This window comes from Otolemur garnettii, unplaced genomic scaffold (assembly GCF_000181295.1).
Source record: "Otolemur garnettii isolate 467f Iridium unplaced genomic scaffold, OtoGar3 scaffold00007, whole genome shotgun sequence".
Lineage (NCBI taxonomy): Eukaryota > Metazoa > Chordata > Mammalia > Primates > Galagidae > Otolemur > Otolemur garnettii.
The window spans coordinates 123070-137071 of NW_003852402.1; the positions used below are offsets into that span (position 1 = coordinate 123070).

General features: G+C 50.1%; 1 protein-coding gene across 1 annotated transcript in view; it reads right to left on the minus strand.

Moving 5' to 3' along the window:
• Positions 1 to 13957, minus strand: part of SHANK3 (SH3 and multiple ankyrin repeat domains 3) — a 57639-nt gene extending 43682 nt beyond the window's left edge. Inside the window, exons 1-9 of the mRNA XM_023509380.1 lie at positions 13852 to 13957; positions 13308 to 13511; positions 11742 to 11813; positions 9736 to 9844; positions 9511 to 9662; positions 9250 to 9417; positions 9010 to 9126; positions 8771 to 8848; positions 7789 to 7855 (exon numbers count right to left, since the gene is read on the minus strand). Of these exons, the coding sequence (XP_023365148.1) occupies positions 7789 to 7855; positions 8771 to 8848; positions 9010 to 9126; positions 9250 to 9417; positions 9511 to 9662; positions 9736 to 9844; positions 11742 to 11813; positions 13308 to 13511; positions 13852 to 13914 (1030 nt within the window). The 5' untranslated portion in view covers positions 13915 to 13957. The remainder of the gene's footprint in view (positions 1 to 7788; positions 7856 to 8770; positions 8849 to 9009; positions 9127 to 9249; positions 9418 to 9510; positions 9663 to 9735; positions 9845 to 11741; positions 11814 to 13307; positions 13512 to 13851) is intronic.
• Positions 13958 to 14002: the final 45 nt, after the last annotated feature.

A 14002-nucleotide genomic window follows, 5' to 3' on the forward strand; every position in this document is an offset into this window, starting at 1 on the left:
TTTTTTTTTTTTTTTTTTTTTTTGGACACAGAGTCTCAAGCTATTGCCCTGGGTAAAATGCCATGGCGTCACAGCTCACAGCAACCTCAAACTCATGGACTTGAAGATTCTCTTGCCTCAGCCTACCAAGTAGCTGGAACTACAGGCAATGGCCACAATGCCCAGCTATTTTGTTGTTGTTGTTGCAGTTGTCATTGTTGTTTTAGCTAGCCTGGACTGGGTTTGAACCTGCCAGCCTCGGTGTATGTAGCCATTGCCCTACCCACTGACCTACGTGTGCCACCTGGTGAATTATTATTATTATAATAATAATATTAATTAATATTAATATTAATTATATTAAGCATATAAAGAGTTAACACCAATCTGGGCCTGGCACAGTGGCTCACATCTATAATCCCAGCACTTGGGAGGCCCAGGCGGGCGGATTGCCTGAGCTCACAACTTCAAGACCAACCTGAGCAAGAGTGAGACCCTGTCTCTAAAAAATAGCTATGTGCTGTGCTGGGTGCCTGTAGTCCCAGCTACCTGGGAGGCTGAAGCAGGAAAATCACTTGAACTCAAGAGTTTGAGGTTGTTGTGAGCTAAAATGCCATGGCACTCTACCAAGGGTGACCAAGTGATACTCTGTCTCAAAAAAAGGAAAAAAAGAAAAAGAATTAACACCATCTTGGGTGGCGCCTGTGGCTCAAAGGAGTAAAGCGCGGGCCCCATAGGCTGGAGGTGACGGGTTCAAGCCCAGCCCCAGCCAAAAACTGCAAAAGAAAAAAAAAAGAATTAACACAATCCTTCTCAAACTCTTCCAAAAAATAGAAAAGAAGGAAATGCTTCCTAATCTATTCTATAAGGTCTGATACCAAAGTCTGATAAGAACACTACAAGGAAAGAAATTTACAGATCAATGAAATCAGTAATATATTACATTTATAGAACAAAAGGGAAATAAAACACATGACCATTTGAATTGAGGCAGAAAAGTCATTTGCCACAATCCAGCACCCTTTCATAATAAACGTACTCAGAAAATTAGTAATAGAGGATAACTTCCTCAACATGATAAAGGGCAGTTATTAAAAACCCACAATTAACATCATACCCAATGGTGAAAAATTGAAAGCTTTTCCCCTACCATCAGGTACAAGGCAAAGATACTTGATTTCACCACTGCTATTTAACATTATATTGGAAGTTCTAGTCAGTAATTAGGGAAAAAATAAACAAATAAAAGACATCAAAATTGGGAAGAAAGAAGTAAAGCTATCTCTATTTGTAGGTGGCATGATCCTATATATAAAAAATCCCACAGCATCTACAAAGCTACTAAACTTTTTGTTTAAACTAAACTTTATGTTTACTAGAGCTAATAAGCAAATTCAGCAAAGTTGTAGGGTAAAAGATCAACACACAACAATCAGTTTTGCTCCTCTACAATATCAATTAATAATCTAAAAGGGGAATTAAGAAGACAATATACCATTTATGATAGCATCTAAAAGAAAAAAATGCCAAGAACAAATTTAACTAAAAAAGTAAAATCTTGGCTCGGCGCCTGTGGCTCAAGCGGCTAAGGCGCCAGCCACATACACCTAAGGTGGCGGGTTCGAATCCCCAGCCCAGGCCCGCCAAACAACAATGATGGCGGCAACCAAAAAATGGCCAGGCGTTGTGGCGGGTGCCTGTAGTCTCAGCTACTTGGGAGGCTGAGGCAGGAGACTCGCTTGAGCCCAGGAGTTGGAGGTTGCTGTGAGCTGTGAAGCCATAGCACTCTACCCAGGGGGATAGCTTGAGGCTCCGTCTCAAAAAAAAAAAAAAAAGTAAAATCTTTGTAAACTGAAAATGATAACATAGTGCTTAAAAATGACCTAAACAAATGGAAGGACATCCTATGGTTATTAATTGAAAGACAAATCTTTTGTGGGGGTGGGGGATACAGTCTCTGGCTAGAGTGTAATGGCACCATCATAGCTCACAAAACCTCAGGCCCCGGGGCTTGAATTATCCTTCGACTTTAACCTTCCAAGTAGCTAAGACCACAGGAGTGCACTACCACATCTGGCTAATTTTTTCTTTTCTTTGAGACAAAGTCTTACTTTGTCGCCCTCAGTAGAGTGCCATGGCATCACAGCTCACAGCAACCTCAAACTCTTGGGCTCAAATGACTCTCTTGCCTCAGCCTCCAGAATAGCTGGGACTACAGGTGCCCGCCACAACACCCCAGCTATTTTTAGAGACAGGGTCTCGCTCTTGCTCAGGCTGGTCTCAAACTCAGGTGATCTACCTATCCACCTCCACCTCCCAGAGTGCTAGGATTACAGGTGTGAGCCACAGTACCTGGCCCAGCTAACTTTTTCTATTTTTAGTAGAGATGAGGTCTTGCTTTTGTTTAGGCACGTCTCAACTCTTGACTTCAAGCAATCCTCCCACATTCGCCTCCCACAGTGCTAGGACTATAGGCATGAGCCACCATGCCTGGCACAGAAGATAATATTGTTAAAATGTCAGTACTACATAGAGTGATCTACAGATTCAGTGCAATCCCTATGAAAATTCTAACATCCTTTTTTTTGTGTGTGAAGAGACAGAGTCTCACTTTATCACCCTCAGTAGAGTGCCAGTAGAGTGGTGTCACACAGCTCACAGCAGCCTCCAACTCCTGGGCTTAGGCGATTTTCTTGCCTCAGCCTCCCGAGCAGCTGGGCCTACAGGTGCCTGCCATAATAGCCGGCTATTTTTTTGTTGCAGTTTGGCCAGGGCCAGGTTTGAACTCACCACCCTTGGTATATGGGGCCAGCACCCTATCCACTAAGCCATAGGTGCCGCCCCAACATCCTTTTTTTGAGAAACAGAAAAGCAATCCTCAAATCTATGTGGAATCTTAAGGGACCCTGATTAGCCAAAACAGTATTAAAAAAATAAGAATGAATTTGGAGCACTCAAAAATCCTGATTTCAAAACCTATTACAAAGCCACAGTAATCAAAACCTGTGATACTGGTGTAAGAAAAGTTATATAGACCAATGGGATATAGAATTGCACATCCAAATAAACCTATATATCTATGAAGAACTGATTTTTGTCAAGGATATCAAGACCATTCAATGGGAAAATAGCAGTCTCTTCAACAAGGAGACTATCTGCTGTACAATAGGATATCCCTGTGCAAAAAAATGAAGATGGATCCCTACCTCACACCATATTAAGAGCTAAACCCATAAAATTCTTAGAAGAAAACATAGTGGGTTAACCCTCATGACCTTAGATTTGGCAATAGATTCTCAGATATGACACCAAAAGCACAAGCAACAAAAGAAAAAATAGATACATTAAACTTCATCAAAACCAAATAATATACCAAAAGACATTATCAAGAAAGTCACAAGAACTTCCTATCCTACTGAACAGAAGAAAAAAATTACAAATCAGATATCTTATAAGAGTTTAGTATTCAGAAATCACAAAGAACTCTTACAACTTAACAAAAATAAACAATCCAACTTAAAAATGGACAAAGAACTTCATGTTTCTAAAAAAAAAAAAAGACATACAAATGGCCAATAAGCACATGAAAAAATTCTCAACATTGTTAGTCATTAGTGAAATACCACTTCATACTTTCTAAGATGGCTATAAAAATTTTGAAAAGGATAATAATAAATATTGGCGAGAATCTGAAGAAATGAGAAGTCTCATATATTACTGGTAGGAACACAAAATGGTAGAAAACAGTTTGGCAATCCTTGAAAAAGTTAAACATAAAAATCATCATATGACCTCACAATTACACATCTAGGTACATACCCAAAAGAACTGAAAACAGGTATTCACACAGAACTTATGTACACACATATGCATCCATACCAGCAATATTCTCAGTAGTCAAAAGGCAGAAACAACCCACACATCCAAAAATGGATGAATGAATAAGCAAAATGTCATTCATACAAAGAAATATTATTTGGCCATAAAAAGGAATGAAGTAGAGGTACACTCTACAAGATGGATGAGGCTCAAAAACATGTTGAGGGTGGCACCTGTGGCTCAGTAAGTAGGGCGTTGGCCCCATATACTGAGGGTGGCGGGTTCAAACCCAGCCCCAGCCAAACTGCAACAAAAAATAGCCAGGTGTTGTGGTGGACACCTGTAGTCCCAGCTATTTGGGAGGCTGAAGCAGGAGAATTACCTAAGCCCAGGAGTTGGAGGTTGCTGTGAGCTATGACTCCACAGCACTCTACCAAGGGCAATAAAGTGAGACTCTGTCTCTAAAAAAAAAATCAAAAACATGTTGAGTAAAGGAAGCCAAACATGAAGGGTCACATACTGTATGATTCCATTTACATGAAATATCAGGAACAGGTAAATCTGCAAAGATATTAACAGCTGATGGAAGATGGGGCAAGGGTAATATAAAATTACTTGATGTGTCTGTGGTTTTCTTTGGGGGGTAGTGAAAATGTTTTCGGCTTTAATAGAACTGGCTGCACAACATTGTGAATGTATGAAATGCCACTGAACTGTTCAAGCAAAATGGTCAATATTATGAACATTTCATTTTAAATGCAAAGCAGGCTGTGGGCTAGATCTGGTCTATGAGGCATACTCTGCCAGGCCCTGCTGTGCAAAGTGTGGTCCAAGGATCAGCACATGGGCCTCATCGCAGAACTGATTACATATGCAGAACCTCAGGCCCCACACAGACCTACTGAGTCAGAATCTAGGTTTAACAAGGTCCCTAGGATAGTACCACAGTACCACAATACCACATGAGAAGCATTTTCCCAGGGCACTCAGCAAAAGCACTGTACGATTCTAAATCCATGTGAACGCATGTGTGCATGTGCATGAGAGAAAAGGTAAGAGAAAATGTGACCCAAAGGGTGCCTCAAGGTGACAGAGGTAAGGAAAACAGAGGTGACCACTCTCAAGCCAGGGTCCTTGCCTGAGGCCTAACCATCTAGAGGGACCAAGTGAAGCTACCAAGAGGTAACAAGATGTCCTATCCCCTAGAGGGTAACACAAGTCCCAGTCTACCCAACCCTACCAGGTGGGTTCCTGCTTTTCCACATAAGGAAGGCTGGGCAGAGCCCCACCCAGTGGCCCCAGATGGGGTGGGACATAATGACTCATAACTGTCATTCACAGAATGTTCTTGGAATGAATGTGTACAGAGGGACCAGGGTGACAACAACAGACCTGTGAGTCTGAAGACAGTGTCTGCCATTATCCTCTCTGTGCCTTGGTTTCCCTCTTTATAAAACAGGTTATTAATGACTCCTTAGGGATTTGTTGAGAGGGTGAATTGAGATAAGGGGGTTTATAGTAAATACCAATAAATGCATGTACAGACTCAGGGATATCCAGCTATGCCATCTGAGTATGTTGTGTGACACCTGAACAGGTAAGTGTGTTGCTGGCCAGGCAAGCCAATGATCAGTCAGGATCATGTGGCACAGATGCCCACTCCTGTCCAGATACTGCCCCAGGATGGTGTGCCTACACTCCATCAACCAAGCACACTTGCATCAGAGGAGCCCTGCCATCTCTGTTCATATCACAAAGATGAGAGCCAACTGGGGCCTTCCTGTCTCTCAACCTAGATAACAAGTCCCCTCAATTGGACAGACCAAAGCCCAACAGCCAGAGTCCAGCCCCACCCAGAGTCAAATGCCATAATATACCAGTTAGGAAGGGGCTGCAAATAACTGTAACACTGTATTCTATTTGAGAGAAACTGAAGCACAGACATCTCAAGTGGCTTTCCTGTGGATAGACAATCACAGGCAGAAAAGAAGCCCCCACACATCCACACACCAGGGTCCTCCCATGCTAATGACCACCCCCAAGACACTTACCAGCCCCAACCAGATTGTAACCATCTCTCACCCCATTTCAAACCCCATACCTTACTAGAGTTCTCTCCTGATCTGAACCTGGACTCCAACCCTAAACCACTCCACTGCCTCAGGTCTTTACTCAGTACCCAACTACTGACGCCTGCTGCACATGAGCAGCCACAGCTCCCCCTGAGGCCTCCTGTGCCTTTGGACAGTCCAGATGTTAGCACCACCTTGACACTATAGGGCAGGGAGAAGGGTGCTGCTCAGAGGAAGCTCTACGAAGGAAGGCCCTTTGAACATGAACTTCACCTTAATCTGAACCCCAGTCCAAAACTCAACCCCAAGTCTCACCATAACCTCACATTAGAAATCCTTTTTTTTTTTTTTTTTTTTTGAGACAGAGCCTCAAGCTATCTCCCTGGGTAGAGTGCCATGGCTTCACTGCTCACAGCAACCTCCAACTCCTGGGCTCAAGCGAGTCTCCTGCCTCCACCTCCCAAGTAGCTGGGACCACAGGCGCCCGCCACAACGCCCGGCCATTTTTTGGTTGCAGCCATTATTGTTGTTTGGCGGGTCCGGGCTGGATTCGAACCCGCCACCTTACATGTATGTGGCTGGGAAATCTTAACACCTTTGCCAGCTCTTTGCTGCCCACCCACAGTCATTTCAAATATAAAAAAAAAAGAGAGAGAGAGAGACATTAGAAATGAGGACACACACCCTAAAAAAACACTCATGGCAAGAAGGTGGGCCTGGGTGTCCACATACCAGTGAGAGGAACAGGAAAAGCCTTGTCCATCCTAGACATGGAGGGGTCCAGGAAGGGGATTCCTGTGAAGCCAGGTAGCTAGAGGGAGTCGCCTCTGGCCAGACAGCACCTTCTCCAGGAGGGGAAGCCCAACCTCTCCTCCAGCCCCAGCAACTCCACACACAGGACAGGTCCCAGCCTGGCCCCACAGCCCCCAGAGACATGGGAGTAGGTGGGAACCCCCAGAGGCCCAGGTGTGAAAGCAGTGCCCTGTGCCCTATCTGTCCTGAAGCTAAGGCCACAGGTATACTCCTGGTTTTCCTTCTAGGACCAGAAGTCATGCACGTGCTAGGTTTCCCTTTGCAACTGGCCACAGGGAGCTCAGAGCCTCAGAGCCTCTCACCTTGTAGACAGCTGCTGCCCTATTCTCAGCCTCATCACAGTGTTTAGTCTTCTCCACATGCACATTAAGTGACCTTGTCATATTGAGAGCATGCTATGGGCCATCTAGACTCACTCTTTTTTTTTTGAGACTAAGTCTCACTTAGTCACCCTGGGGTTGAGTGCCATGGCATTATTGCTCACAGCAACCTCAAACTCTTGGGCTCAAGTGATCCTCTTGCCTCAGCCTCCCAAGTAACTGAGATTACAGGTGCCCACCATAACGTCTAGCTCTTTTTTTTTTTTTTTTTTTTTTTTTTTTTTTTAGAGACAGGGTCTTGTGCTTGCTCAGGCTGGTCTCAAACTCGTGAGCTTGAGCAAGACTCCCAATTCAGCCTCCCAGAATGCTAGGATTACAGGCGTGAGCCGCCACGCCTGGCCTTAGACTCACTCTTATTCTGGCTGAAGTGAGATCTACTGGCCTTACATCTCCTGCCAGTCCTTCCTAGGACCTAATAGTAAATCCAGATCCTGACCCTAATTTGCATCCCATTCTTGACCTAAGCTGACCCCTAAGCCCAGGGCCAGCTCCAGGCCACAGCCCAAACCCGACCATGCTCTTAACTCTGACAAAAACCTCTGTCCACTCAGCACATCCCACAGCTGCAGGGGTCACTAGCAAACCACAGTCACATAGAGTCAAGCTGGAAGAGACCTGAGATTTGGGATCCCCTTGTCATGTCACCACTAGCCCCTGTACCTGCTGGGCCCCTGACCACTACACATGCCCACATCCGCCAGGACCCCTGGGTAGGCAGTACTCACCAATATCTGAGTCCTTGTGGTTCTTGATGACTTCAGCGAGCTCAAAATTCCCTGCAATGATGGCCACCTGGGGATAGGGGTGTGGGGAGTCACAGAGAACAGGGAGGGGAGCTCAGCAGTATCAAACCTACACCCTAAGGGCCCCCAGTTCTCTAGCTACAAATCCTGTCTGTAACTGGGATGCTGCTAGTTACAGACAGCAGCAACAGGGTTCTGCACACACCCTATAACTAAATGACCACCAGCCATCTGCCTAGGGCTGGGGGTGTCCCCGACATAAGAATTCCAGAGACAAAAGCAAACAGTCCCAGGCCAACTGGAGCACACTGGACTCTTTGTCCCCTCGACATGCAGCTGTCTGTCCTGTCTCAACCATGGCCTGCTGTTGTCAGCCCGTCAGCCTCCTTCATCCCTTCCCATGACCTGGTTCTGAGGCTATTCAGTACGCCATGAGGTGTTCACTCCAGATGTGCCCAAATCCACCAGGTTCACAGTGACCCAACAGCCCACAGCCTGACCAGCTCTCTCTCCACAGCTCCTGCCATGGTCTTGCAAGTCTGTGACATTCTCAACTGCCCCCCAGACTCCAGGCACACAGAGACCTTAGTTGACCTGGCCATCTGCTGCCAGCCAGATGTGGCTAGAAAAAGGACTCAGAAACATCCCCTGAATTCATTCAGGAGCTAAGATTGTAACCCCCTCTCCAGTGTGGCTTCTGTGCCCCTGCCTGTCCTGGGGCCACACCTCAGAGCCCTCTGACCTCCTCTCCTCCAGAAACAGGATAAAAAAGCCATCATTCTTAAGTCCTCTCACACTGGGCAGTGTGGCCCATCCCCCTCCCGATAGCCCTCCTAGGGCAACCCTAAGCATGGGTGCAAACTTGATGCCTTCCAGGGAAGAGCCAGGGTGTAGACTATGTCAAGTCATACAGAGACAGACACCCTCTGGGGCAGCCTCACACTCCTATAAACCCCCTGTGTACCTGGAAGGCCGTCTGGCTGTTGTAATTGCGGACATCTTTGTTGGCTCCACGGAAAAGCAGGACACGAGCACAGCTCTCCTGTTGAGAGGCCATGGGGTTGGGGTCAGGGCTCAGTAGCACATGCACACCCACGGTGCACACAGGTATGAAGGCACAGGCCTCACACACAGGCAGACATATAACTATGTGCTCAGTGTAAACCTGGGCAGCACGAGGACCACAAGTGGACATAAGTGTACCTGGTTGTAGAGGGCGCAGATGTGCAGGGCCGTGTTCCCCGAGGCGTTCTGAGCCCCCATATCAGCTCCATAGAACAGCAGGTGCTCCAGGTGCTGTACATGCCCAAAACGGCAGGCCTGGGGGAGGAAGGTGTGCTGTAGAGCCCCTGGACAGAGCCTGGGGGGCCCACCCACAACACAGCCCAGGATCCCCAGCCCTACACAAGAGGCTGGGACCCCCACCTCAAACTCCCTGCCCACCTGGTGGATCTCCTGCCAGCCATTCTCATCAGTGGTCCCCAGCTGAGCATGGTCGTGAAGAAGCAGCTCACAGCAGAGGGCATCCCCACCCCCCAGGGCGCTGTGGTACAGAGGTGTCAGGCCACGGCTGTCCTTGTAGTCAGGTGAAGCCCCCAGGTCCAGCAGGGTCTGAGGGCAAATAACCTCAGCATCCAAATAGCCAGGCCCAGCTTCCCCCCTCCCCATGAAGCTATGTGCCTCTCCAGGCCAGGTCTCACTGACCGTCAGCGCTGCTGCATTCCGCTGTCGTGTGGCACAGTGCACAGCAGTCAGCCCGTCTCGAGTACGGAAGTCCAGGTGGGCACCACCATTCCTCAAAACCTTCAGCAGGTCTGTGGCATTGTCCAGCTGGGCTGCGAGGCTCAGAGGGCACTCTGAGTTAGGGGACAAGTGAAGGTTAGGTCCCAGCCATTTATAGGCCATGCCCCTCCCTGCTCTGCTCCTCACCTCCAGAGTCAGGGTCATGGAAATTAGGGTCCAGCCCCTTGTCTAGCAGGCGGGCCACCTTGTCCGTGCTGTGTAACTGCACATAGTCCATGAACTTCTTCAGATTTGCCTGGAACAATGGCCATCCTGGTCAGCCCAACACCATGGTCACCATCATCTGCCACCACCTGCTTTCCTCCCACAAGGTGGGAGGTAGTTACGGACACCTTTGTCCACAAGCCTCAGACCACCTGTGAGTGTCACTGCCCCACCTCCATCAGTCTGGCTTGGCACCCAACATCATTACCAGCACCCTCAGCCCTGATTCCAACCCAATAGGCCCATGGGAGGCTCAAAGCCCTTCCTGGCATCCTGACATCCAAACCCACCACAACTGCCAGCCTTAGCCCAGCTAGCTCCTCCGTAAGGACAGGTCACCCACTTGTGCCCCACAAGCAATTCCCCTACTCCAGCTCTATCCACTGCACTGACTCTTCCCCTCTCCAGCCCAAATAGCTTAGCCTGCAAGAGCCCAAAGACCACTTGACAGGAATGAACCCCAGGGCAGCCCTGAGTCCTCATCGGGATCCTGGCAGCTGCTCCTTCTCTGGCCCATCTTCTTCACCAGCTGGCCCCATGGCAGACTCCCTTCCCACAGAGGGTCCTCCCCACCTCAAGGGCCCCTCTGTGACATGACTTTAACTGCCTTTCATTCATATACCCAATCATGTATTTGTCCACCCAGAAAAGCCTCACCAGCCCTGGCTGGAGCCACTAATGCTTCACACTTGAGGCAGGGTGCCATGACTAATGGCCTGGAGCCTTACAGAAACAGGAGAGGGTTAACCAAGGACCACTGCCAGGGGAGGAGATCTCTGCAGGTGGGCCAGGGCAATGAAACCAGAGGAGTGTTCACAGCCAAGGAGGGGGCCTATTGAAAGCCAAAACCAGGGTGTGGGGAGAGGAAAGGGCTGGCTGGAGCCTGGTAGGCAGGAACCCAGGGCTATTCTAAGAAACTCAGACTCATCCTGAAAACAAACAGGACTCACTGAAGAAGAAGGTCATTCATGCCTTGTTAAAGGAGAGGTAACCTTGGGGGAAGAACCCAGAGGGACAAGGTCACATGAGGGCCAGTGGAGGGAGAGGAAGCCTCACTATGGTCCCTGCTCAGCTACACAGCCATGGCCTCCAATACCTCCTGCCTTGGGGCAGCAGAAAAGTCTGGCACAGAAGCCTGAGGCTCTGGGGTCACAGACAGGATCATTAGTCACAGAAGTGGCAGTGCTCAGATCCCTATCCTAAGCTCCAGAGACCATCAACAAAGTGTCCAATAAGCAGATGCCCACTGGCCCAAGGAGCCTGGGGTGGGAGTTCAAGAAGTCTGCCCACAAGGAAAGGCTATGGCACCTACTCTACCCCTCCAACATTCAGAGGAGGCAGTGAGGTATCCTTAAAGAGCATTTGGGGTCAGGCCCACCTGTGAGTACTGCCCTGCAGTAAAACACCTCACAGGTGTGCCTGCCACAGGGCTTGGAATAAGACAGATCTAGGTTCAGCCCCAGCTTTACTGGTTTCACAGCTATGAGTAAGTGACTTAACCTCTAGGGTACTCAGTTTCCCCCATCAGCAAAATAGGGCAAAACAGTCCCTTCCCAAGAGAGAATTAATGAGATACCTAATTACAAGTGCCCAACACAGGTAAGCACTAAATGTTGGGCACCATGTCCTGGACAACCATCATCAGATGTTTATCCACTGTCTTCTACCTAGCTCCTCACAGAACATTCCATCAGGGGTTCACCAGAGGGGTAAGCAAGAGTCTGATCTGACTAGAACCCATCACTAGACTGCGAGCCCCCAGCCACAGGGCCTGAAGCCTGTGCCAGTTCTCCCCAGTGCTCTGACAGCAGTAGGGAAGCAGACTGAACCAGAGGGCCTGTCGTCAGCCTCAAGCTTCGGTAGGGGCTGTAGCCACAGAGAGGGGGGAAGTAACTCCTGGAATCTCCTCCCCAGAATAATCTCTTTACCTTTGTGTGAAGCTTTGCAAACTGCTTATCATCAATGAGGTTCTGGGCATAAACTCGACGCTTGTAGCGAAACTGCTCAAATAAAGAAAAGGTGGAGAAAAGGTACCCACCAGGATGAGCAAGTGAGTATGCACACACACCCCATCCTACAGTCGGCCATGCTGCACCCCGCTCACTGCCCTCCAGCCCAAAGCCACCCAGACCCCAGATGTACATATTCCCACCATAGACAGGCAGAACTGACAGCTGCTGTGTACTCACCACACTCAGACACATCTCATGGTGTTATGGGAGAAGCATGCCCAGCTGCCCTGTATCTGGCAATACTTAGAATTCCCAGAAAACCCCATCTCTCCCAAGACCTGAGGCTCACTTCCTAGACAGCCTTTCCAAGTAGAACTGACCCCACTTCCCTAGGCCATCACAGAGGTCAGACTAACTTTCAACTCAGCTACCATAATTTTTAGATAAACACTTAAACACTACCTCCACCCAACTGCAAGACCTTCTCGTCCCATCAGGACTAGCTCAGTCTGTGACCCCAGATCTGGCAGGGTATTCAATACACCTTCACATCATGATGAGCGAGCAAACAAAGGAACTTACTGACAAGTTGAACTTCAGAAGCCTTCACAGCTGGGGGAGCAGGGCAAAGGTGCACACAAGTATGGTGCTCACACCACATACCCCGCAGCACTCACTTTCCTCAGACTCCTCCCCCAGAACAATATTTAGTGCTCACAGCACATATGCTGCCCACTGCACATATTACACATGCCAAGTGCATGGCCTGTGGACTGTTTACACTGCACACAGTACACACTCTGCTCACTATGCCTACTGCTTGCTGCAAGCACTGTACACACTGCTTACATTGTATTCACTGGCCAGTGGTGGACATATTCCCATCAAACAGGCACTGTACACATCGCTCACTGCACATCCCACACTGCACACACTGCCCCCACTCCTTGCACACCCCACACTGTACACATTGCATTCACTCACTGCACACACTGCTCCCACTCCTGCACACCCCACACAGTACTCGCTCACTGTGCTCCCCACACTGCATCCGCCTCTTGCACACCCCACACTGCACTGTACCCACTTCCTGCACACCCCACACTGCACACACCTCTCCTGCTCACTATGCTCCCTTCAATGCACACACTGCACCTGCTGTATTCCCTTCTCTGCACACCCTGTGCCCACTCAGCACACACACTGCACTACACACACCTCTCCCTCACTGTGCTCCACACTGTACACTGTACCCACTCACGGCACTCCCCACAGTGCACACTACACCTGCTCCCTGTACACCCCACACTGCACACACTGTACCCACTCACTGCACACGCCACACTGCACCCGTTCACTGTGTTCCCTTCATTGCACATGCTGCTTCCGCTCACGGCGCACCCCACGCTGCACGTGCTGTACCGTTCCCCGCACAGAGCCCCCCACTTACACTGCTCCCACCCTAACTCTTTCTGTGAGTGTAGGCCAGGCCCTTTCCTAACCATGACCCAGAGCTCGGTGATCCCACACTGCCAGTCGCACCTCCAGGTAGGGCAGGGGCGTGTCCAGGTTGGGCGGGTACTCCTGCAGGAGCCGCTCCTCATCCAGGAACTTGCCGGCACGGCCCCTGGAGGGCGGCTGGAAAAGCCCATAGTTGAGCGCGTCCTGAAGACTGTGGTTGAGGGCGCAGAGCACGCGCTGCTTGGCGGCCCACACGGGCGCGGCCGGGTCCAGGCGCAAGCACTTCTGCAGCGGAGCGGGCTCGTGAGCGCAGACCCGGGGAGCGCGGACCCGCCCGCCTCGGCTCAGCTCAGGGCGCCGAGCCCTGGGCCCCAGCCGGAGTCCGGGGCTCGGGAAAGGACAGCCAGCACCCTGAGCCTCCACTCACTGAGATCGAAGCCCCGCCCCGAGGCTGGGCTTCCCCCGGCCCCGCCCCAGCGATGGGGAGGGTCCCGGCGGAGGTGGCGGGGGAGGGGTGAGTAGCCTTGGGCCAGGGGGTCTAGGGTGCTGGGCGCGCCGGGCGGGGGTAGGGGGGTCCCGGGCGGAGAGCTCAGGGGCACGGCGGGCCTGGGGCGGCGGGGCTCACCGTCTGCTGCAGGTCCGGGATGCCGACGCGCACGACCACGGCGCTGGCCCCGGGGCCGTCCATCCCCGCGCCGGAACCGGGGCCGGGGCCGGGGCTGCCCACGGTTGAGAACGGAGCGCACAGGGACTCCGCGCGGCTCCCCGGCCCCCCC